Raw genomic sequence first — 25,033 nt, forward strand, 5'->3', positions numbered from 1 at the left:
TACCACCCCTATATGTTATATTCATACTGGATGAAAAATTACAGTAATACCCCTGAAACTATAATATGAAACAAAGATAAAACAGAACTAAAAGGATAGGGAAAAAGACCAAAATAACCCATGAAGACACTATATTTTAACATTTCTTTATTATAAAATTTTATTTTTTTATGTACTACCAAAAAGAGGAACCCTTAAAATCTCAGACTTATCATATAAAGAAATGGCCTTCATCAGGTAGACTCTCAATTGCTGAATTCTGTGGCCTCTGGCATTACGACCTTTACCACAACGATGCTGTCCATAGATCAAATTATTTCATGGATTGGATTTCACTTGACTGTCTACGGCTCCATTGCGTGTGCTCGGGGTAGAAGTTTTGTATAAATGTATCGCCGTGTTATTAAGTATTTTGATTTAAGTTCTTTTCTTTCTAAGAGGTGGAATAGAATAACCCGGTTGAAGCGTAATAATCATACGTCTGTAATGCATTGTATGTCCCATAATAGGTCCCATTCTTCTACCCTTTCCCGGGAGTCGATGACTTGGACCATTGACTATCTATTGACAGTCAATGGTCCAAGTCAAAGTTTGACCACATGACACTACCTTCTAAGTCCCCCATGAGTCTAGTAATTTCTATTAAAGTTTTAGTCTAGTAGTTAGTGGGGTAGGTGGAACTTCTTTTATGAGAAAAAAGAGGTCAGTTGTCTTTTCAATGAGTGGTTTCAATTTAAGTGCCATATAGGAAAAAATTTGGCAGATTTTAGTGTTATTATTACTGCCAATTGGAAAAGGGTAGTTTAGGAAGTTCAGGATCCTAGTAAAGCTCCTAAACACTGTTCACATGCACTTTCATCTTATTTGGTTTTGTACAGCCTTAAAAAGCGTTGAAGTGAAAGGAAAGGTATGCTGTAATCAATCTATATGCTAGAGAACAGAGAACAAGAAGAAAGAATAGAGAAGAGTTGAGAAGAAAGGGCTAAGAGCAGTCATTATTGAGTTGTAATTCTAACCCAACTGCTGCCCACTTCTATTAGGATCATAAAAGATTGTTAAATTACAATAGTGACCCCAACTTAAGTAATAACAGAAAAATTACAAAGTGTCCTGCCGACCATAAACTAAAGAGAAAAATATAAAATATTATTTCTAACACTGGTTTTCTGCAACAAAATTTGATGTTTAAAGTTATTCAATTCTTCTTCATTGCTGATTGCTGTAGAGTTATTTTGTCCTCTTATATATTCTTCCATAGATTACTAATGAGAAATCTTTATTCTCCTATTTGTTTACTGTTTAGAGGAGCTTATGTTGCATTAGACTTGTATCTTTTTCTTTTTAGTGGGCCATTTATATATAGGGACTTTTGCAAAATAAATGGTCAAGTTTGATCATTTGGCAAGATCAGTTATCTTTTGTAAAAAAAAAAATTGCAAAAAGAGTGAGCGGGACAAGGTTTTGTTTTTTTCTGGACAAAAATGCCCTTAATTAAATGATGTACCCCTAATACCAAATAATTAGTCTCTTTTTCTTCCCATCTTGTGACTGTTCCTTTTCTCGGAAAATGAAGAACAGTAGAGGCCTTCAAAGAAAAAGGAGAGTGAAGAGCTGCTGCAAAACCCTAGACGATTGCTCTCTTGGCTACCACTCTACATTTCCTAAAATTTACATCGTCAAATCTATTAAAGGCATCTATATTTATATGAATCTCCAATCTCATTCTTGATTTGTTTTCTTTTTTCTGATTTTATTTTTATTATCCTCTCATGTTTGATTGGTCTAGGTTCTCAATATTTTATTTTTCTTAAAATCTGATTTTTTTCCTTTGATTTAGAGGCAATATATTATTGTCTTTTGTCTTTAGGGATTTTCATGAACCAGTTTTGTGTGTTTATTCAGAATTATGGTGTTGAACATAAATAAGAAGGCAACGACAATGAAGGCTATGACAAGTTGAAAAAGAGAGGAGGAAAATATGTGACAGTTGCATCCTCCAAGTTGATTGTAATTGAAGTGCAGAATGGAGGTAGCATCAAGAAATTGGCTAATGGTATCAGTTTTGTGTATTTTAGGATTGTTAATAAAAATGCTAATATGTTAGATGTCCTTGATTCTCTAAAGGCCACAATATCATTTGAATGATAAATGTTAACAACTTTAACTAATATGGAAGCACAAGAAACCATCCGGTCAAGTAAATACCGAATGGTCTGTATATACTTGATAATCATATAGAAACATGTGGTTTATTGTGTGAGCTTAGGAGCTGTATTCGAAGTAGTGGAGAAGAGAAGAAGACCTCTTAAATACTGTGAATGTCGAACTGAATAGCTCAGTCGACAATACTGTTATTTATATTAGAATGTAGTACAATGATACAAGGAATTACTGGAATGCCCCTGATTAGTGATGGGACACCCGGACAACTTAAAACATTAAACAGGCTTAGGCCCATTAACACAGGCCCAGTACAGGATAACTTAAACTTAAGTATAGGCTAATAAGAACTCTTATCAGCCGAACACTCATACATAAAGAGACTTCAGTCCAACACTCCCCCCCAAGCTAAGCATGGTTATCAATCATGTTTAGTTTGCCAAGTATGTCCCTGAACTTTGTTGTTGTCAGCCCTTTAGTCAATACATCTGCAATTTGCATCTCAGATGGAGTATAAGCACACAGAGTTCTCCCGAGACAATTCTCTCTCTAACAAAGTGTCGATCAATCTCAATATGTTTTGTCCTGTCATGCTATACGGGATTGTTGGCAATGTTGATGGCAGCTTTATTGTCACAATACAGCCTGAGAGGACCTTCAGCCTTAATGCCAAGCTCATTAAGAAGAGTTTTGAGCCATAAGAGTTCAGCAACCCCATGGGTCATAGCTCGATATTCTGCTTCTGCACTTGATCTAGCCACTACATTCTACTTACTGCGCCATGTGACCAGGTTTCCTCCCACAAATGTACAGTAACCTGAGGTTGATTTTCTGTCTCCAACAGACCCAGCCCAATCAGCATCAGTGTAGGCTTCAATTTCAAGTTTACTATTTTTTCTGAATAGAATTCCCTTCCTTGGGCAAGTTTTCAAGTACTTGAGAATTCTTTCAACTGCTCTCATGTGAGGGATCTTTGGTAAGTGCATGAATTGACTGACAACATGCACTGCATAGGCAATATCTGGCTGAGTAAGGGATAAGTATATCAGCTTTCCTACCAATTTTTGGTATCTCTCTCTATCACAGTAGTCATCACCCAGTGATTCTTGTAGGCCGTGGTTCTGTTCTATTGGAGTGTCTGCTGGCTTGCATTCCATCATGCTTGTTTCCTCTAGGAGATCTAGCACATATTTCCACTGACATATGTAGATTCCTTCTCTTGATCTAGCAACTTCAATCCCAAGAAAATATTTCAGATTTCCCAAGTCTTTGATCTCAAATTCTGAAGCTAGGAACTCCTTCAGTCTTTTTATCTCTTCCAAATCATTCCCGGTAATCACCATATCATCCACATAAACAATGAGTGTCGTAAGCTTGTTATCCTGTCTCCTTGTAAACAATGTATGATCTGCACCACTCTAAGTGTACCCCACTTTCTTCATGGCCATACAAAGTCTCTCGAACCATGCCCGAGGAGACTGCTTCAAACCATATAATGCTTTCCTTAGATTACCCACCTTCTTGCCAACATCATAGCTTGGTGGAGGTTCCATGAATACCTCTTCATGAATATCACCATTTAGGAAGGCATTCTTCACATCCAGTTGATGAAGTTCCCATGAGAAATTTGCTGCTAGTGACAATAGAACCCGGATTGTGTTGAGCTTTGCTACTGGGGCAAAGGTTTCTTTGTAGTCAATTCCTTCCTTTTGAGTAAATCCCTTTGCCACAAGTCTGGCCTTGTACCTCTCGATTGGCCCATCCTCCCTGTGCTTTACTGTAAATACCCACTTGCACCCAACAGTGCCCTTCCCCTCTGGCAAGTCCACCAATTCCCAAGTTCTTGCTTTAATTAGGGCTTTCATTTCTTCGTTCATAGTTTCTTTCCACCTTGGATCAGATGCTGCCTCTGAGTACCTAGAAGGAACACGTACAGAGGAAAGAGCAGACACAAAGGAGTGATAGGCAGGAGATAATTGTGAGTAAGAAACTAAATCAGTTGGTTGATCCAAATCTGAAGTATGTGAGTTAGAATTACCTTGAATTGCAGAGACAGATTGATCTGAGTCCAGTCGGTTGCAGTCATGAGGTTTAGAGCCCTTTTTCCTTCTATTGTAGGTAAGTATCTCCTTTTGTTGCCTATTGGAATCTTCAGGAGCAGCTGCTGCATCAGGAGGAGTAACTGGCACATTTGGAGCCTTACTAGGTTGACCCGGAATATCACAGCTAGGAGTAGTGGAAGATGATGGAAGACCTGAGTCAGATAGGGGAACAAAAAAGGAGGGAGAATGAGAATCCTCTTCCAATCCACTAGTCTCCCCCTAAAGAGGATTCTGAGAAGACTGGAAATAGGGTTGAGACTTAAAAAAGACTACATCTCTGGTGACATACTTTTTCTTGGAGACAGGATCATAACACTTGTACCCCTTTTGTATACGAGAGTACCCCAAAATATTCCCCTTGTAGCCTTGGGATCCAGTTTGGTTTTCTTTGGATCCTTCACATGTATGAAACATATACAGCCAAAAACCTAAGGGAGAAGAGGAAATTCTGGAAGAGTGGGACACAAAACAGAGAAAGGGGTCTTCATACCCAATACCTTAGATGGCATCCGATTTATCAGGTATGATGTAGTGAGTACAGCTTGAGACCAGTATTGCTTGGGCACTTTGTGCTGGAATAGTCGAGTTGTCTCCAATAGATGTCTGTTCTTGTGCTCAGCAACTCCATTTTGCTAAGGGGTATTAACACAGGATGATTGGTGTAACATGCCAGCATCTTCCATGAATGAGTTCAGGGATTTTTCAAAGAATTCAGCAGCATTGTCTGACCGAAATTGCTTAATCTTCTTATCAAAATGTGTTTCAATCATTTTGCAAAAAGCCATAGTTATCCATGGTACTTCATCTCGTCCTTTTAACAAATAAATCCATGTGCTCTGAGAATAATGGTCAATAAAACTGAGAAAGTAACGGAAGCCATCAATGGAAACAATGGGTGAAGGTCCCCAAACATCAGAATGAACCAAATCAAAAGGAGCTTGAATTTCATTATTGGAAGTTGGATACACTGTTCTACATTGTTTTGACATTTGACACACATCACAAATTAAACTCTGACTTGGAATGCCCTTAAACAATTCGGGAAACAACATTGCTAATGAAGAGAAAGACACATGACCTAGCCTAGCATGCCACAGGTGCAGCCTAGCTATTGACTCCACACTTTCCGGACTAGTAGCAGCAAAAGCTTGTAGGGCTGAGCCGATGTCTGCATCAAAATAGTAGAGGCCTCTATACTCATGACAACTCCCAATCGTTCTCCTCGTCAATCTGTCCTAGAAGACACAATGAGTAGGGAAAAAAGTTACACTGCACTTCAAATTTTTTGTAAGTTTTGAAACAGACAAAAGATTAGAGGTAAGACTAGGAACATGTAGGACTGATTTAAGAGAAAAGTCCTTGCTTAGATCAACCACCCCCTTTCCAGAGATGGTGGAGAAAGACCCATCAGACACTCTCATCTTATCCTGGCTAGACAACAAATGATATGAAGAGAATAAGGAGGACATATGTGTCATATGGTCAGTTGCTCCAAAATCAATCACCCAAGAAGTGGAACCAATGGAGCTAGTTGCACTAAAGGCAGAGACTGTACCTGATCTGGCAAGAGAGGTGGAATCAAAAGAATTGTTTTTTAGACGGGCTAATGCCGGGCTGAGAACCTCTACCTCACTAGCCGTGAAGCCCAAAGTACCAGCTCCAGAGGAGTCAGCAACCTGCCCTATGGAGGAAGAAGACACTGTTTGAGTACTTTGTGAGTTGTCACCACTATTGTTGTTGGTGGCAAGATTCCCACTTGCCGTATGACCCTTATGTTGTCTCTTGTCCTTTCTCAATGCAGCTGGCATCAGATGAGGATATAGGACCCTTTTTTTTTTGCATGTTTCTCACCACCACAATGGGTGCACTTGAGAGACTTCTTGTCTAGATATATGTTTCCCTTAGTGGAGACTAGGGCTGAATGTTCTCCAGATAGTTCAGTTGACTGTGTCTGAGAATCAACTTGCATCTCCTTTCTCCTAACTTCTTCATTTCTCACCAGGTAATAGACATGGTGTAGCTCCGGTAATTCATCTCTCCCTAGAATTTGTGACCTTATACCTTCATACACTGGGTTTAGGCCAGCCAGAAACTTGAAGGCTCTGCTCTCTTCAATTTGCTTATCATGTCTCTCCTTGTCCCTGGCATTTTCCCAATCCAATATCAAGTGATGATCAAGCTCTTTCCAAAGGCCTTCCAGAGTTGCAAAGTATGTTGCAACCGTCATATCTCCTTGCCTTAGAGCTGCAATGTCTTGGTTCAATCTATAGGTTCTAGCATTGTTCTTCTTCTGGTCGTAGGTCTTAGATACATTTTCTCAAATCTTAGCAGCTGTAGGGAAATGATGAACAGTTCTGGCAACCCGAGGAGTCATGGAGGCCAGCAACCAAGACATGATTGTGGCATTTTCCTTGCATCACACGGCATGCTCAGGACTGCCGACTTCAGGTTCCTTCTTGTCCCCATCTAAATAGCCTGTGACATCACGGGAAGTAATGAAAAGTCTTGCTGAGACGGACCACTCTCTGAATTTATATTCATCCAGCAGCAAACTTGTAATCTACAAGCTGTGCAGATTAGGGTTTTCCAGGTTTGAGAACCTTGCAGCAGGTCTGTTATCTCTAAAGGAAACTTCTCCGGATGGTGAGGACATCCTGACTTCAGTCTTAGAGTAGATGGCTCTGTTTAGAGCTGGCCGAAGTGTTCATAGTGCTGGACAATCAGGTGTTGGTAACTCGCTAGGTAGACTTCACTTGAACTGAAGCAATTCGGGTACAGCAGCAAGTGAGAGGTTCTAGGATGATAACCGACCTGAAATTAGGGCTCTTTACCACTGTGTTGTGCAAGTCTTGCTGGAGCTTCGAAGCTGCAACTGTAGAAGAAGCTCTCCCCCTTTCGGCTAGTGCTAGGACTGTTGAAATCAGTCCTCAACTAGGTCTGTCCTATACAGACCTCTCTTAGTAGCCAAATAGCTACTATTTGCTGGAAATAACCTAGTAGGACATCTGCTTCTGGGTCTTACTTCCCTTGAGCCCTACAACCAAGGGAAACCCTAGGTTTTCACTACAGCAACCTAGAAAAGAAGAAAGAAGATGAAAAGACAGCAAGAGAAGAGAGAGTGCGCCGGCTGAAACCAGGGAGAAGCTAATGCTCTGATACCATGTGAGCTTAGGAGATGTATCCGAAGTAGTGGAGAAGAGAAGAAGACCTCTGAAATACTGTGAATGTCGAACTGAATAGCCCAGTCGACAATATTGTTATTTATATTAGAATGTAGTACAATGATACAAGGAATTACTGGAATGCCCCTGATTAGTGATGGGACACCCAGACAACTTAAAACATTAAACAGGCTTAGGCCCATTAACACAAGCCCAGTACAGGATAACTTAAACTTAAGTATCGGCTAATAAGAACTCTTATCAGCCGAACACTCGTACATAAAGAGACTTCAATCCAACATAATGGTTTCATATGAATTTGAGGCTACAAATACCACTAGATCACCAGTGATAGATGTTTAACACTTTTGTTGGTAATTTGAAAGTTGAAGAAACAATCTGATCTTTTCTTGTATCGGATGGTGTGACAGTTTGTTAAAAACCATTAGGTCTATTAAATATCGAATGATTAGTACATACTTGAGAATCATATAAAACATGTTTGCATATTGGTTTTTAGATGCATTTAAGACGATAAATACCACTAAATCACCCAACTCTATTGCTACACTTCACCAAGCCAGCAACCAATTCCACTGCTACACTTTCCCCAAGTCATTGAACCAAAGGCCACGTGAGCACATCAGTAATGGAACGACAAGGTTGTAGTGCTGAAGAGGATGAAACCTCTGCCATGGAACTAAATTACAAGAGGGACATCAAGGTAGGGAACAATTTGGAGAGAGTGGGCTGAATCGGGTTTGCCAAACACCTTCACTACTATTCCTCAAAATCAAAAGAAAAATAAAGAATCAATTCTTTTATCCAAAAGTGGTCCAATTTCAGCCAAGACTACATCTGTAGGCCTAAATTTTTCTCAAAGAAAATCCAACAAATACTTGGTAGTAGTATTAAATCAAATGATAAAAGATTTTTATCATATTGATGGTTTTGTTATTACTAATAAATTAATGAATAAATAAATAAACAGAACGTATCAAGTCACTGCATCTGAGACAAGGAAGTAAACAGGGAAGCTCGGATCATCCGTTTAAAATGTTCAATTATCAGATAGTAGCAAACATTGATCAACCAGGTGATCTCGTAGTTTTTACACCCTCAAATGCATCTAAAACCCAATAGAACACAAAGTTGTCTATGATTCTCATAGGTGCCCAGACCATCCAATATATAATAGACCGGATGGTGTTCAACAGATTTAGGCATCATTCGACAACAAATAGATCGGATGGTGTTTTACAACCTTGGCAACCATCCGGTATTACAAAGATTAGATGGTTCCTTGCAGTTTTGAATCATCAAATGCAATTGTAAATATCTCTCTCAGGTGGCAAAATAGTATTTACATTCTCAAATTCATATAAAACCCAACAAACCACAATGTTTTATATGTATTCTTACAAGTGTACAGACCATCCGGTATAGTGGAGACTGGATGGTGTTTTACAAATATAGAAACCATCTGACATTACACAGGACAGATGGTTGCTCATCAAATATAGTTATAATCATCAATTACTCAAGTAACCTAACACATTCAAATTCCTTTAAAACTAAATAAACCACATGATTCTATATGATTCTCATAGATGCACATGCAGACCATTGGGTATGGACAATTCCGGATTGTGTACTACAGACCGGATGATTGCTCACAATTTTGGAACATTATTTATAGTTGCAAACATCTATCCCCTAGATGATCTAGTTGTAGTTATACCATCAAATGCACCTACAACCCAATAAACCACAAGGTTTTGTATGATTCTCACAAGTGCATAGATCATCCAGTATAGTGGATACTAGATGGTGTTTCACAGATTTAGAAACCATCCAATAGTACACAGGCCGAATAATTACTTGCATTTTGAGTCATCAATTATAGTTGCAATCATCTATTATGTATGCGATAAAATAATATTTTCAATTTTGAGTCATCAGTTATAGTTGCAATCATCTATTATGTATGCGATAAAATAATATTTTCAATTTTGAGTCATCAGTTATAGTTGCAATCATCTTTCCTGGTCGTTTGAGATGAGCAGCATACACCTTCACGAACTCATGAGGCGAAACATAGTCTCCATGGCTACGCCAAAACGCAAAGTTGTGAGACAATGATGAACTCTTAAGGTTTTTTACTCTCTAGGAAGCGTATTGGGCATTCTTGTAAGAGATTTTATTCTTAAATAATTGACAAATCTGGCAGAAATCAAGCTCATTTTTTTCTTCGAAATAAACCAACTTCAGACTCAAGCCAGACACAATTCCAAATATTTGTGGTCGGCTACACAAATCCTCCCTCCCCATTGTAAAGAGCTCGAGCCATGTTTTTTGCAAAGATAGAAGCCTCCAACTTTATTTCAACATACAAGAAAAATACAAAAAAAAATGATAGAGAAATAAATGGATGCCCTAACAAAGTGAAAAGAGGGAGATACAAAGAAAGAGAGATAGATGAAAGAATGAAAGAATGAAAGAATGAAAGTAAAGTTCGGCCTAATGCCTAATGGCTGGGATTTTAATAAGGGGCAATTTGGTCAAAAATAACAAGCTTTTTGTACGGTTCACTGTTTATGAAATTTTTTTCCAAACGTCTCTGATTTTGTCAATAGTCGTAACTTTGTTAATTTTTATGCAAAAAGCCCTTATTTGTAACTCCTTCCATTTTTTATCACCAATAAAATCTTCATTATTTTTTATCAGTAATAACATGTTCATTATTGATAAAAAAAAAAAAGAAACTGAAAGAAGAAGCCAAGAAGAGAAAAGCCAGTACACGAGATAAAGCAAAATTACATTGGAAGACTATGATGCTCCTTCTAAATGCAATCACTAGAAGCTTCATTTTGGTTTAGTATTCTTTTGTGGCACCCGGTAACATGTTTTACTGACATCGACATAGGATGCCATTAACAAATTAGAAGTGTCATGTGACATCAAGGAAAATTGATAGAAGTATAGACTGTTGAATGTAAACACAACTAGAGGATAGAAGATAGTTTTGATGCTTCTTGAAACATTAATCAAAACCTAAGCAGTAGAAACAAGCACACATTCATTTTGGGAATGGTGTTTTCTTGGTTAGCAAATCACTCTCTATTCAAAAACAGATGCACAAGTTCTTTTTTTATCAAGAATTTCTTTTCATAAGGAATTTATAGGTTTTTGTTGGCTTTGGGCTTGTTGTAATTGGATCTTTCTGGTTTTCCCTGGTAAGGAATCTCATTGTACAGGGGTTATCCTTTTCGTTCTGGATACTAATGAAATACTTTTTTTTGATAGGAGATACTAATGAAATACTTCACCTTCTATTTCAATAAAAGTAAAAAAACAGCACACATATACTTCTCTCATACATAAGGTCTGTTAATATAATCTCTAGCCTTACCTCCACTAGGAGTTTTCAGGACAGTTCCACCCACAGGATCTTCTGTGCTGTTAGTAATCCCAGCTATCTTCAGTGCCACTGAGTTGGCCAAACCCATGTGACCATCCATCCTTGATAACCAAACCTACATATGAAAATATCATAAATTCATTGCACTGTAATAGGAAAAATAAAGTTCCACAGGTAGCTTGTACCAATAATGTTACTTCTCACAGGATTATTAGGTGCAACATCATCAATCCAAGATGCCACTGGCAACTCTCCTCCCCATAAATCATTGTTCCATCCACCACCTAATATCCAGCTACCTTGACGCTTATCTGACAGAGTATATTTACAAGCATGTTTATATCAAAATGGGTGAGAAGATTTTGTGAAAAGAAAATGCTGAAAGCATCAATTTTAACTTATTAATTCTTATTTATTATTTTTCATGAACCTTGTTTCCTTTTTTCATCAACAATGAGAAAGCTCATATATGAAAATTATTGTATAGACATCAGAAAGGAGTCAAGGCTTCAACCCCCCCCCTCAATGAGAGAGAGAGGAAATCCATACCAATAGGGTCTTCTGTGAGGGACATCACAAGTCTGTGCACTTTCCAAAGCAGATAAAGATCCTTATAGAATGATAAACATTTTCTAGTTATCTTCCTTCCACGTCAGTTGAAGAACCTAGGAAATATTCCCAGTCAAGAAGATGGAAGAGTTCGTGAAGGCGTCGAAGGGAAGAAGGGTGCTCCACATTAAGTTAAAAACCTTAAACATGGAGGAAGTGGGTAACAATGGAAGATGGATTCTGAAGATCAGAGAAGTTGGGAGAATGCTACTACCGACCAGGCACATGGTGATCTGGTTTAAGGGATTTTTGGATGGAGCATTATACACTGAAGAAATAATTACTAAGTCACGAGTGTGGGGTTCCATACCCACACTCAGGCTCTAGTGTGTGTGGCTCCATACCCACACCTAATTATTTTTATTTCCTAGTTATTTTTTATTTTCTTTTAAGATTGGGCCAGCTGGCCTTATTATGTTCATCCATATTATGTTTTGTTTTACTAGGACTAGGACTTTATGTGTTTCTCTCCTATTCTTGTAAGGAATCAAAGGCAATTAATAATAAAGAGTATGGGGCGGCAGACATCAACCACTGAACCCCCCCCTCTCTCTCTCTCTCTCTCATTCGAACCTGTGTTCTCTTCTCAGATCACACAGCAGCAGTTCTGATTTATTCAAGTTGGTATCAGAGCCAGATTCTAGGGTTTTTCATGTGAAGACTAACCCAGCCACCACATGAGAATCATCTAAGGCTGGAAGAATAGAAAGGTGCTGTTTTTTGCCTGATTCTTGGAGGTTACCAGAGATTTTTAGTAGCTGTCTGAAGATTGGAGAGTGATTCTTGGTAATCAGGAAGAATCAGAGAAGGTTAGAGGATTCAAGATTGGATTTTTATCAAAGTTAAAGGAGGCGATCAGAGTTTTTTCTGGGTAAGATCTCATCCTTTCTTGAAACAGCAGTAGTAAGAAATAAGTTGAACTTATTCAGAAGGTACGGCTGAGAAAATCTGATTTTTTCTAGGGTTTGTTCTTAACCCTACAAACAACTTTTTGACTTTCTTGACTGTGAGCCTTTCTTGGAGGGATCGGCTAAAAAAAAAGATCTGATCTTGATCTTTAACTGTGAATATTGGACTGAGTACAGTCCAGGATTATCTATCAAGGAATTAATCCTTGACTGAGATTACATTTTTTGTTTGAAAGAATCGACTGTGTTTGCACTCTTGGCTGAGGTCAAATTGTGGACTGTTAAAAGATACATATCTGGCTCTTGTTCTTCGCCGAAATCAGCTTCTGGACTGTTAAAGTTATAGTTTTAAGGAGAAACTATCAACTGAAACTAAGTCCTAGTACTTATTCTTGCTGAGATCAGATTGCTCTCTGTTTTTTTTTTCTTGAAAAAAATTAGTCTTTTTCTTGGAAGTTTGAGATCTACTTAGTATGGAAAAGGCTGGAAGTGAGGTAAAAACTCAAAGGGGGAGTTTTTGAGACTGGTAATATGACTGAAAATACGTTCCAGATTACCACTGTTAGATTTGATGGAACAAATTACTTGAATGGGCCCAATCAGCAATGATGGCCATAGGGGGCAAAGGAAAATTAGGGTATGTAACCGGAGACACAAAAGAACCAGCCAAGGATGATATATCTCACCCAAGATGGGTTCAAGAGAACCACTTGGTGATGACCTGGCTATGCAACTCTATACAGCCCCACATCAGCCAAAACTATCTCTAGGCAAAAACAGCCAAGGAGATTTGGGACAGCATGAAGGAGACATATTCCCAACCCCTCAATGTTGCTAGAGCTTATGAGCTAAAATGTGAGGTGAAAAACCTCAAGCAAGGAGAGAGGCCAATCTCAGTATATTTTGCTACTCTAAAATCCCTTTGGCATGAAATTGATCACTTAGAAAATATTGAATGGGAAAACCAGAAGGATCCAGCAACATATAGAAATTTGATTGAAACAAACAGGGTTTTTGAGTTCTTAGCCGGCCCAAACTCAGATTTTGATATTACAAGACAGCAACTTCTCACTAGGGAGAGTGTGACCCAATCTCAGGCATACTCATTAGTCCACAGTGAAGAGAGTAGGAGGAAGGTAATGTCCTTCCAGCACACAGAAGCGGCCTTGGCAGCAATAAAATTCAAGAGTGGAGGAAAAAAGGAAAAGGAAGTTAAGAAGCAAGACAAAAGAAATATTTTTTGTGATCATTGCAAGAAGCCCAAACACACTAGGGACTCCTTTGGAAGTTACATCATCACCTAATGCCAGCTAGACTTAAAACAAGAAGGGAAGTACTAATACAGCAACTACTACTGACAGTACATCCTCTTCCAACACAAGGACCACATCCTTGGATGCCTTGGCAGCTGTCCGAGCTACATTGACACCATTAGAAAAAGAAGCTAGTATTTCTAGATCTACATCTCAGTTTTCAGCTACTACACCAGCTCATCCTACTTCAGCCCTTACTCATACAGGTAGAAGAGCTACTGCATGTCATGCTTCTGTCCCAGGTAATACTAGACCTTTCTGGGTATTAGATTTAGGTGCTTCAGACCATATGACCAGCTTATCTATTTTATTTAGCACCTATTGTCTATCCTCTGGGAGAGACAGTTTCCATTGTTGAAGGCTCTCTTGTACCAATTTCTGGCAAGGGAGACATCAGATTGCCAAATACAATCACCCTATCCTCAATTTTGCATGTTCCCAAGCTTAGTGTTAACTTACTTTCAATTAGTAGTATTACTAAAAATCAAAACTGTTCGGAAACCTTTTTCCCTGATCGGTGTGTTTTTCAGGATCTGGATATAAAGAAGGTGATTGGGACTGGCCGTGAGATGAATGGAGTCTACCTACTTGAACATTCATAGGGGGAGTAGAGTGAAGTAGAGAAATTGTTTGTTTCTCAGTCGTTTAGTAAGATTATGCTTTGGCACAACCGTTTGGGTCATTTATCTTTTGGGTCTTTGAAGAGTCTTTCCAAACTCGTTTGAGCTAGAAGTGTCTAGGTTAAAATGTAAAAGCTGTGAGCTTGCAAAACACAGTAGATCATCCAATCCTTTAAGTAACAAAAGAAGCAACCTTCCTTTTGAAATTGTGCATAATGATGTTTGGGGGCCATATCATACTCCCACCATATAGGGGGGTACAGATATTTCTTATTATTTGTTGATGATTATACCCACTTTTCATGGGTCTACCTTATGCACTCTCGAGATGAGGTCCCTTCCCTAACCCAGGCCTTCCATCAAATGGTTCTAACTCAATTTGAAACTGTTAGTGGTGTTAGTGAAGGGGTATTTTGGTCTTTGTACTTTTGAGAAGGTTGATGTGTACTATTATGTTAGTTCGAGTGCTTCTTACTTAAAGAAGGGAACTTAAGTCTTTTCCATCAAGTTAATAATATAATAACAGGTCTGGCCGAATCTAGGGAGATAATCTTTCTCTAATTCGAACCAGCCTTTCTCTCTTTCCTCTCTTTTCTCTCTTCTTCTTTCTTCTCCTACTTGTTGTTTACTTTACTTTACAGTCAACGAACAAGACAGAATTCTAGGCAGGTCAAACTTCAACATGGTATCAGAGCTAGGTTCAACAAATCAGACTTGCTAGAATTCTGTCTTCTGCGCATTCGAATTAGGGTTTCTCTTGGGTTTCTCTGCTGTGAGTTGGAGACTGGGAAAAGGGCTGAAAAGGAGTGATCGCCCTCTTCCCTAGGAGGTTCCTATGCCTCCGATTGTGCCGTTGGTGATTGGTTGTTGTGGTTTCTAAGCCCTAGTTAGGGCTGGTACGTGTGGTGCAGTGGTGTCTCGGCCCTTCATGTGGTTGGCCTTCAGGCGATGAGGTAAAGTTTTTTTTATGCATATTTTCTGTTATGGAATACATGAGAGGTGTAGTACAGTTCGCATGATGGGTTTCGATTGCAGTGTGCTAGGGTTTATGCTAGGGTTTATTCTGGTTTGTGTGTGATTCAAAGGGCAATAGTGTGGATTAGGGTTTGTGGTGTTACAAGTGTGATTTTCAGCACTTGATATCGCTGAAATCAGGTTGTAGACTTTGGTGAGTAGGGGCTGTGGTGTTGCAGTTTTTCAGCATTTAATACTGTTAAAATCAGTGTGCAGATTTCGGTGATTAGGGTTTGTGGTGTTGCAGTTCTCAGCATTTATTACTGTTGAAATCAGTGTGCAGATTTCGGTGAAGTGTCTGTGTGTAGTGTGCAGTGTGTAGTGCTCATAATTCAGTGCTCAGAATTCAATGATAAGGGAGTTCGGCAATGGCAGATAACAGCGATAGTAAACCTAGTCTCATGATCTCTATGACTACCTGAATGTCCAAATGACCTCCATTAAACTGAATGGAGAGAATTATGTTCCTTGGGCCAAGTCTGTAGAGGTTTTTCTGAAGGCAAAGAAGAAAGTGAAGCATATAAGAGAGGAGAAACCCCTCGCTAATTCTCAAGAGTATGAAGACTGGGAACAGGAAGATGCTCAGATCATTACATGGTTGTGGAACAGTATGGAACCCAAAATCAGTGTGAACTTCATGTTTCTTGACACGGCCAAAGAGGTGTGGGATCATGCTAAGAAACTGTATTCAGGTCAGGATAATACCACTAGGGTAATATCAACTGTATTAGGAATACTTCAATCTGCAACAGGGAAGTTAGAGCCTTGAGGAGTACTATGCCAGTGTGAGGAATATCCGTAATGAGTTAAATGTCTATCATCCTCTCACTTCTGATGTCAAAGTTCAACAGCAACAGCAAGAGCAGCTTGATGTGACACGGTTTCTGGTGGGGCTGAAGTCTGAGTATGAACCAGTACGAGCTCAAATACTAGGAGGATCTGCTCTTCCATCTTTAGAGGAGGTGTTTGCTTGTCTTCGGAGGGCTTCCATTGGATCTATGGATTCTAATGTCTCCAATAAATCAGCATTTGCAGTGTCGAGAGGTCGAGGTGGCAGAAGTGGGGCTCAAGGAGCCCAGCCTGGCAGAAGTGGTAGTGATGGATCTACACATACCCGTGGTGGTGGTCGTATTGGAGGCAGAGATTCAGGGGGAGCTCGTGGTAGAGGACGTGGCTCGGGTCCACAGAAGTGTACTCATTGTGGATTGGATGGACATACCATTAACTACTGCTACGACTTACATGGTCCTCCCTCGACGTGGGCCAACCATGCCATGACTAGTGACACCAGTTTCAGCTCTAGACAGGAGAACCGGTCAGCTGACCCGATGCCTTCTACCCCCTCAGATGGCCCAGGCAAGGAGATGGTGAGTGTTCCTCGGGATGAGTATGAGAGGTTTGTTCAATCCAAGTCGCAACAGAACACAGCTTCCTTTGCACACTCAGGTATGGCTTGTTTGGCATCCACACCCAACCCCTGGATTATTGACTCTGGAGCCTCCGATCACATGACGGGAACTCCAGGTGTGTTTTCATCTCTCATTGCTCAACATCACAATCTGTTACCCTTGCTAATGGCTCCACATCATCTATCTGTGGTGTTGGTAATGTTGACATAGACCCTGTATCCCTATCCTCTGTTTTATATGTACCTAAACTTCCATTTAATCTTATGTCTGCTAGTAAGCTGACCAAGTCCCTTAAGTGCTCCATCACATTTTACCCTTCTATGTGTGTTTTTCAGGATCCCAAGACGGGGATGAAGATTGGTGGAGGGCATGAAGCCGGTGGATTGTATTATCTTGATGGTGGTGGACGAACGTCAACGACCCTTCAGTCATCCATTTCTCCTCTCCAGTGGCATTGTAGATTTGGTCATCCTTCGTTGAAAGTGTTGCAATCCTTAGTCCCTTCATTGAGTCAACTTTATGTTTTAGATTGTGAGTCGTGTCAATTTGGGAAACACCATCGTGTTCCCTTTCGTTCTAGGGTCGATAACCGTGTGTCGAGTCTTTTTTCTTTAATTCATTCAGATGTTTGGGGTCCTTACGAAGTAATGCCATATAATGGATACCGATATTTTGTTATTTTTGTTGATGACTGTTCAAGAATGACGTGGCTCTATTTAATGAAAGAAAGAAGTGAATTAGTTGCCATCTTCCAGAAATTTTATGCTGAGATCCGCAATCAATTTGGCATTCACATCAAAATTTTCCGTTCTGATAATGGACGTGAATACTTGTCTTCATCTTTTCAAGAATACTAGGACTAACATGGCATTATACACCAAACTTCATGTACTTACACTCCGCAACAAAATGGGGTGGCTGAGATAAAGAACCGCCATCTTGTAGAAACGGCACGCTCCCTCATGCACCACATGAATGTTCCCAAAACCTTTTGGAGCGATGCAATGCTCACCTCTTGTTTCTTAATTAATCGGATGCCCACGTCTATCCTTGATGGTTGTTCTCCTTTTAGTGTCTTATTCCCCAACATGTCTCTATTTCCGCTTCCTCCTCGGGTATTTGGGTGTGTCTGCTTCGTTCATAATCTGGGTCCCGGGACTAACAAGTTAGATGCACGTTCCCTGAAGTGTATCTTCCTTGGCTATTCCCGAACTCAGAAAGGGTACAGGTGTTATCATACCAGTTCTCGTCGTTCCTTGGTATGTGCTGATGTTACATTCTTCGAGTCTACTCCGTTCTTCGTCGGGTCCGGTGTTGCGGCTTCCTCCTCACCACCACCTCCTCTTCCTCTTCCTGTGGCTGATCCACCTCCTCTGGTTCCAGTCATGCCTACGTCCTTGCCTAAGGTGCCACCGTCGGTTGACCGTCCACCCATCCGTCACGTGTATACACATCGCCCGCGTGTACCGGCTGCTTCTCCTCCAGCTTCATCACCGTCGACAGATCCAGCTCCAGCTCCGACACCAGCCTCCGACCTAGATCTTCCTATTGCCTTCCGAAAAGGTAAACGTACTTGCACCCTTCACCCTATTTCCAATTTTGTTTCACTTACCCACCTCTCCGCCTCCCATCACCAGTTCATCTCTTTGTTATCCTCCGTGGTTGTTCCTAAGGATGTCCAGGAAGCCCTTACCTCTCCAGAGTGGTGCCGTGCTATGGAAGAAGAGCTCTCTGCTCTGCATCATAATCACACTTGGGATCTCACCGCTCTTCCTCCTGGGAAGCAGGCTGTCAGTTGTAAATGAGTGTATAGTGTTAAGTACTTGCCAGATGGTCGTGTTGAGCGCCTGAAGGCGCGGCTGGTTACCAAAGGGTACTCCCAAACCTATGGCATTGACTACACAGAGGCATTCTCCCCGGTTGCTAAGATAGGGTCAGTTCGTGTCGTCATCTCCCTTGCAGCTATGTATGATTGGCCTCTCCATCAGCTAGATATCAAAAATGCCTTTTTGCATGGTGATTTGCTCGAGGAGGTCTACATGGAGCAACCACCAAGGTTTGTTGCTCAGGGGGAGGATGGTAAGGCATGCAGACTTAAGAAGGCTATTTATGGACTTAAACAGTCCCCTCGAGCATGGTTTGGTAGGTTCAGTGAGGTGGTTAAGAAGTTTGGTATGAAACAGTGCCAAGTTGATCACTCTGTCTTCAGTTTTGACTCTTCAGCAGGCAAAATAATATTGGTGGTGTATGTGGATGATATCGTTGTGACTGGGAATGATAAAATGGGCATTGACAGATTGAAGGCATTCCTACAGGAACAGTTTCAGACAAAGGACCTTGGCAAGTTGATACTTTTTGGGCATAGAGGTAGCAAGATCTAAGCATGGCATTAATTTGTGTCAGAGGAAATATGTGCTCGATTTATTGGAAGAAACAGGGTTGTTAGGTACTAAACCAGCTGAGACACCTATGGAAACAAATACGAAGCTGAGCAGTGATATAGGTGAAGTATTTGAAGACCCTGGCAGATATCGACGGCTTATGGGCAAACTAAACTATCTAACCATTACTCGGCCAGATATTTCATTTGCGGTTAGTGTGGTGAGTCAGTTCATGCAGAAACCTTTGGTCCCACATTGGAATGCAGTGCTAAGGATTGTGAGGTATCTAAAAGGAGCTCCTGGTCGTGGTTTGCTGTACAGGAGTGGTGGAAAACTGGTAGTAGAAGGATACACCGATGTTGATTGGGCAGGTTCTATGTCTGATAGACGATCCACCACAGGCTATTGCACCTTTCTGGGGGGTAACCTAGTAACATGGAAAAGTAAGAAGCAAACAGTTGTGGCAAGAAGCAGTGCAGAAGCAGAATATAGGGCCATGGCACATACTGCTTGTGAATTAGTGTGGCTGAGGAACCTTCTACAGGAGATAGGATATGACATCAGTACTCCAATGAAGCTCTATTGTGACAATCAGGCAGCAGTTCATATCTCTTCCAATCCAGTGTTTCATGAAAGAACCAAGCACATCGAAGTTGACTGTCATTTTGTGAGAGAGAAGGTGTTGAATGGGGTGATAGAAACTGCATATGTTAGTACGGGAAACCAGTGGGCAGACTTGTTTACAAAAGGTTTGAATCGGGGGAGAGTGGACTACATATGTAACAAGCTGGGATTATATGATATATACTCACCAGCTTGAGGGGGAGTGTTAGTGGTGTTAGTGAAGGGGTATTTCGGTCTTTGTACTTGTTGAGAAGGTTGATGTGTACTGTTATGTTAGTTCAAGTGATTCTTACTTAAAGAATGGCACTTAAGTCTTTTCCATCAAGTTAATAATATAATAACAGGTCTAGCCGAATCTAGGGAGATAATCTTTCTCTAATTCGAACCAGCATTTCTCTCTTTCCTCTCTTTTCTCTCTTCTTCTTTCTTCTCCTACTTGCTGTTTACTTTATTTTATAGTCAACAAACAAGACAGAATTCTAGGGCAGGTCAAACTTCAACAGAAACCAAGATCAAAACTCTTAGATCTGATAATGCTAGGGAATACTTTGCAAAACCCTTGGCATCCTATCTCCTTGATCATGGGGTCATTCATCAGAGCAACTGTCCTCATACACCTCAACAAAACGGGGTTGCTGAGAGAAAAAAAAAAGCATATCTTAGAGGTAGCGAGAAGCATCGTGCTCAACTCTAATGTTCCCATACGCTTCTAGGGGGATGCAATCCGTACAGCCGTATACCTTATTAGCAGGGTTCCTTCACGGATTCTAAACATGCAAACCCCGTTCAGCCTTTTATATCTAGATAAGGATATTTTCACTATTCCCCTCAAAACTTTTGGGTGTACTTGTTTTGTTGAAATCCTTGGACCTCATCGCTCCAAGTTTGATCCCAAAGCTACCAAGTGTATTTTCCTTGGGTATGCACAAAATCAAAAGGGATATTATTGTTATGAGTCGGTTTCAGGGAAATGCTTTGTGTCCATGAATGTCACTTTTTTTGAGGATATGCCCTACTATCATAGGGCTTTCTCAGGGGGAGAATAGTGAGGAAGGGATTTCAATTTCAGCCCCAAAAGTTCCTTTACCTGTCCCCGTTACTGAGGGAGGGAGTTGTGAAGAAGGTTGTCAAAAATGTAGAGTTAAGAGTGTATCACAGAAAGTGGTGGAGGTAGGTTAACACTCGCACTCAACAGCAATCCAGGCAAGTTCCAACATATACTACCGCCCCAGATCCAAACACTACTACTGCTCCCACTGTTGATCCCACTATTATAGATGCTCAGCCTCCACCGTCAAATGACCTTGATCTTCCAATTGCTATTCATAAAGGGAAGCACCATTGCACCTCATCCACTACCCATTGCATCTCCTAGTTCCTTTCCCATAATTGTCTCTCAGAATCCTACAGGTCTTACTTGGCATCTATTTGTGCTATTCCTATAACCAGAAAAGTGCAACAAGCCCTTTTGATACCTGAATGGAAGGAAGCAATGCAAGTAGAGATAGATGCTCTTGTCAAGAACAATACAAGGGAACTAGTTGACAAACCTGAAGGGAAGAAACCTAGTGGATGCAAATGGGTGTTTACTGTGAAATATAATATTGATGGTACCGTAGAGAGGTATAAGGCCAGATTGGTTGCAAAGGGATTCACGCAAACTTATGGCATAGACTATATAGAAACCTTTCCAACTGTTGCAAAAATGAACACTATCATAATTCTTCTATCCATTGCTGCAAACTACTCCTGGCCACTATTTCAGCTGGATGTTAAGAATCCTTCCTCAACGGAGACTTGGAAGAGAAAGTTTACATGGAATTGCCCCCTGGCTTTTATAGTACAGAAGAAGGAAAGAAAGTTTTCCCTTTGAAGAAGGCCTTGTACGGACTGAAACAATCTCCAAAGGCTTGGTTTGATAGATTTAGACTGGCTTTGGACAAATACGGATACATACAAGATCAGTCAGATCACACTCTCTTCTTTAAGAAAACAGGTCATTCCCTGACTCTACTTGCAGTCAATGTAGATGACATTGTGATAACAAGGAGTGACACTAGTGAAATTGAAACCCTTAAACAGCATCTTCACAAGGAATTTGAAGTGAAAGACCTAGGGAAATTACACTATTTCCTAGGAGTTGAGGTAACTCGATCTAAGCATGGCATTTTCATCTCTCAAAGGAAGTATGTTCTGGACTTATTGGAAGAAACTGAAAAGTTAGGAGTGAAACGTGCTGATACACCTATTGAGTCTTGTTATGATTCGGCCTGCCTTGGAATTCTATCTGTCTGAGAGCGTTATGTAGAAAGTGTTGACAGTTTTGTATGCCCTTAGCTTCAATCTGATTTGATGTACTTTTGACATTTAGTGTAAATAAATAAAGTGCATGTTTGATTCATGTTGTATGGTATGATTCTGAGTAAGACCCTAAAACTGGACACTTAATGAGACTCGTGTTAGTTTTAAATGTTCATAGCCATTGGATAAGTCTGGGGAGATTTATCCTGTCAAGGCTGATACTGGTGTGCCGCCAAGTGTTGGGATGGCCTGTCTCGGCCACCAGGGTAAGACCGAAGGTACGTGCAGTATGGGATTACTCGAATCCTTGAACCAGACCAGATTTCCAGTATTCCCCTGGACCTTAGAGATAGATGGGAAAAACTGGAAAGTTACACCTGACCCCTAAACTCGATTATGATACTTCACTAGGTGTCGGATTGGGCTATCTTTGATATGCCAATCAGTGAGATCCTTAGCGGGGGTCAAAACCTGGGCATGTTGGGGCAGTCTGAGAATTCATCTGAGTGGGCGATCATAGTGACAGGATCAGCCCCTTTGTCGGACAAAGGTAATGATCAGGAATGCACTCTCTCTTATGGAAACCAAACTGCCGGCAATTGATTTCAATCGTTGGAATTTTGTTTTTGCAAAATTTATATATATGATATATATTTAAGTATGGTTTCAAAATGTTTGCAAATGGTTTTAATTCCCGGGATCCATGTGAGTAGAGAGTGCAGCACTGTTCTTTGCAGCCGAAGGAGAAGCCCTCTCTTGTCGGGCAGTGCTTGATCATTATGGGCTAAGAGGTTAAGTGTAAGGCCATTTAGGACAATACCTGATGAGCTAATCTTGCACTTGCCCACAGTCCCTGGGTTTTTATAAGATGCCTTGGCCTAGGGACCACTTAGTGTAAGTGTTGGGCCCATAGGGTCCATGCGATAGGCTCAGGGGTTCACTGGGCTTCTTAGTGAATTCGGCTAGGCCTTGCAATAAAGGTTGGGCCGAACCCATGTGGCTGGTGCGTAGATCAATGCTTGGGTCCCACGCCATACAAAGCAGCCCAACTGGGTAGTAGATTGGAAACCAATTGAGCACTGATTATTTAATGGGCCAAAAGCCCATTTCGGACTGGGCTGATATGATCACCCACTTAAGGGGTGGATCTGAGATTAAGGTTAGCAAAAGGATTGGGCCTTTAACCTAACCCACTCTAGGAGACCAAATTCGAATCAGATTTGAATATGGTTATCTCCTAATAAGATCAGGAGTAAGATAACCTAATATGAAGATAGGATTAAGATCATCCCCTATCCAGATACTGGTTTGGATTGGGATAACTCCTAATGGGATTAGGAGATTTCTTAATCAAGAAGAAAGAGGAGAAATCCTAAGAGGATAAACAGAATTCGAACCTAGGATTTTGAGCAAGAAAACTTACTGCGAATTGAGATAGGATCTCATACACTCCAGGGAGAAGAGAAGCAATCTTCGCCATCTTCATCTCAGGAGTTCTCCTTCAGCCGCCGCCATTCTCTAAAAAGATTCGATCTTTGAGGAAAAGAAATCAAGAAATCAGTTCTTGATATCAGTTTTGCAGAAGGAACTGAAAATATTTGGTGCTCAGTGTTTCCAGAGGATTCTTGTGAAGGATTCAATGTGTAGGACGCACTCTGTTGGTTCAGTTCCACGCATTGCTGTGCCATCTTCAACAGGAGCGGATCTTGGTGTCCTCTTTAGGCGTGAACACCAACTTTGGGAGATACTACTTCTCTAGATCAGGTATAATTCCTCCTTTGTCTTTTGGTTCAGATCAGGTTTGATTATGGTTCAAGTAGGATCCTTGAATATTGTATTCTAAATTTAGGGAATATGATTCCCAGTTGGAAGAAGGTAGGAAAATTTTTGAAATTCGCCCACCCATTCCGCAACCTTTATGGCGTCCATACGATGGATCCTACCATTCTTTCAGAAAGAAGTAGAAAGGTCGAAGAAAGAGAGAAAGAGAGAAGGGAGAATCTGGTTCGAACTGGAAGTCTCAACATAACCTTCTCCCAGTCGGCCAGACAGTACTTATATTATTAAAAACAATTGAAAAGACATATGTGGCCTTATTTAAGTGAGGAGCACTGATTCCAACACAACATTACAGATCAGCAACATTAATCTAGGTATAAAGACAGAAATACCCCTACGCTAACACTCCCCCTCAAGTTGGTGAGTATACCCAGCTTGTTACATATGTAGTCCACTCTTCCCCGACTCAAGCCTTTTGTAAATAAGTCAATCCACTGGTTTCCGGCATTAACATGTGTAGTGTCTAGCTCTCCATTCAGCACCTTCTCCCTCACAAAATGACAGTCAACTTCAATGTGCTTGGTTTTTTCATGAAACACCGGATTAGAAGAAACGGAGAGAACGGGCATCAAACTTGTCATTCCCGGGACCCAGATTATGAACGAAGCAGACACACCCAAATACCCTCGGCGTAAGAGGGAACGGAGACAAAGAGAGAAACAAGACCTGAAATGGAGAATGACCATCAAGGATGAACGTGGGCATCCGATTAATCAGAAAGCAAGAGGTAAGCACTGCATCACTCCAAAAGGGTTTGGGAACATGCATGTGATGCATGAGGGATCTTGCTGTTTCCAACAGATGGCGATTCTTTCTCTCAGACACCCCGTTTTGCTGTGGGGTGTAGGTACATGAGGTCTGATGTATAATGCCGTGTTGGTCTAGGTATTCCTGAAATGATGAGGATAAATATTCGCAGTCATTATCAGAACGGAAAACTTTGATGTGGGTACCAAATTGGTTACGAATCTCAGCATAAAATTTCAGAAAAATGGTAAACAATTCACTTCTTTCTTTCATTAGATAGAGCCATGTCATCCTTGAAAAATCATCTACAAAAATGACAAAATATATGTATCCATTATATGACATCACTTTATAAGGACCCCAAACATCTGAATGAATTAAAGAAAATGGACTCAACACATGGTTATCAACCCTAGAACTAAAG

At 40.5% G+C, this 25,033-nt stretch overlaps 1 protein-coding gene across 9 annotated transcripts in view; it reads right to left on the bottom strand.

Annotated features, from left to right (window-relative positions):
• LAF3 (Amidohydrolase family) overlaps positions 1-25,033 on the bottom strand; it is a 136,521-nt gene that overhangs the window by 99,056 nt on the left and 12,432 nt on the right. For 6 of the 9 annotated variants that reach the window (XR_016107346.1, XR_016107345.1, XM_088970403.1 and 3 more), the window contains exons 5-6: positions 11,049-11,155; positions 10,836-10,959 (exon numbers count right to left, since the gene is read on the bottom strand). Coding sequence is in view for 7 of the 9 variants with exons in the window: in XM_088970403.1 (XP_088826529.1) it covers positions 10,836-10,959; positions 11,049-11,155 (231 nt within the window). In the remaining 2 variants the exon portion in view is untranslated. The remainder of the gene's footprint in view (positions 1-10,835; positions 10,960-11,048; positions 11,156-25,033) is intronic. The other 3 variants (XM_088970405.1, XM_088970404.1, XM_088970401.1) reach the window with 1 other exon arrangement.

This window comes from Nelumbo lutea, chromosome 2 (genome assembly GCF_056320005.1).
Source record: "Nelumbo lutea isolate HS-2025 chromosome 2, American lotus-T2T, whole genome shotgun sequence".
Classification (NCBI taxonomy): domain Eukaryota; kingdom Viridiplantae; phylum Streptophyta; class Magnoliopsida; order Proteales; family Nelumbonaceae; genus Nelumbo; species Nelumbo lutea.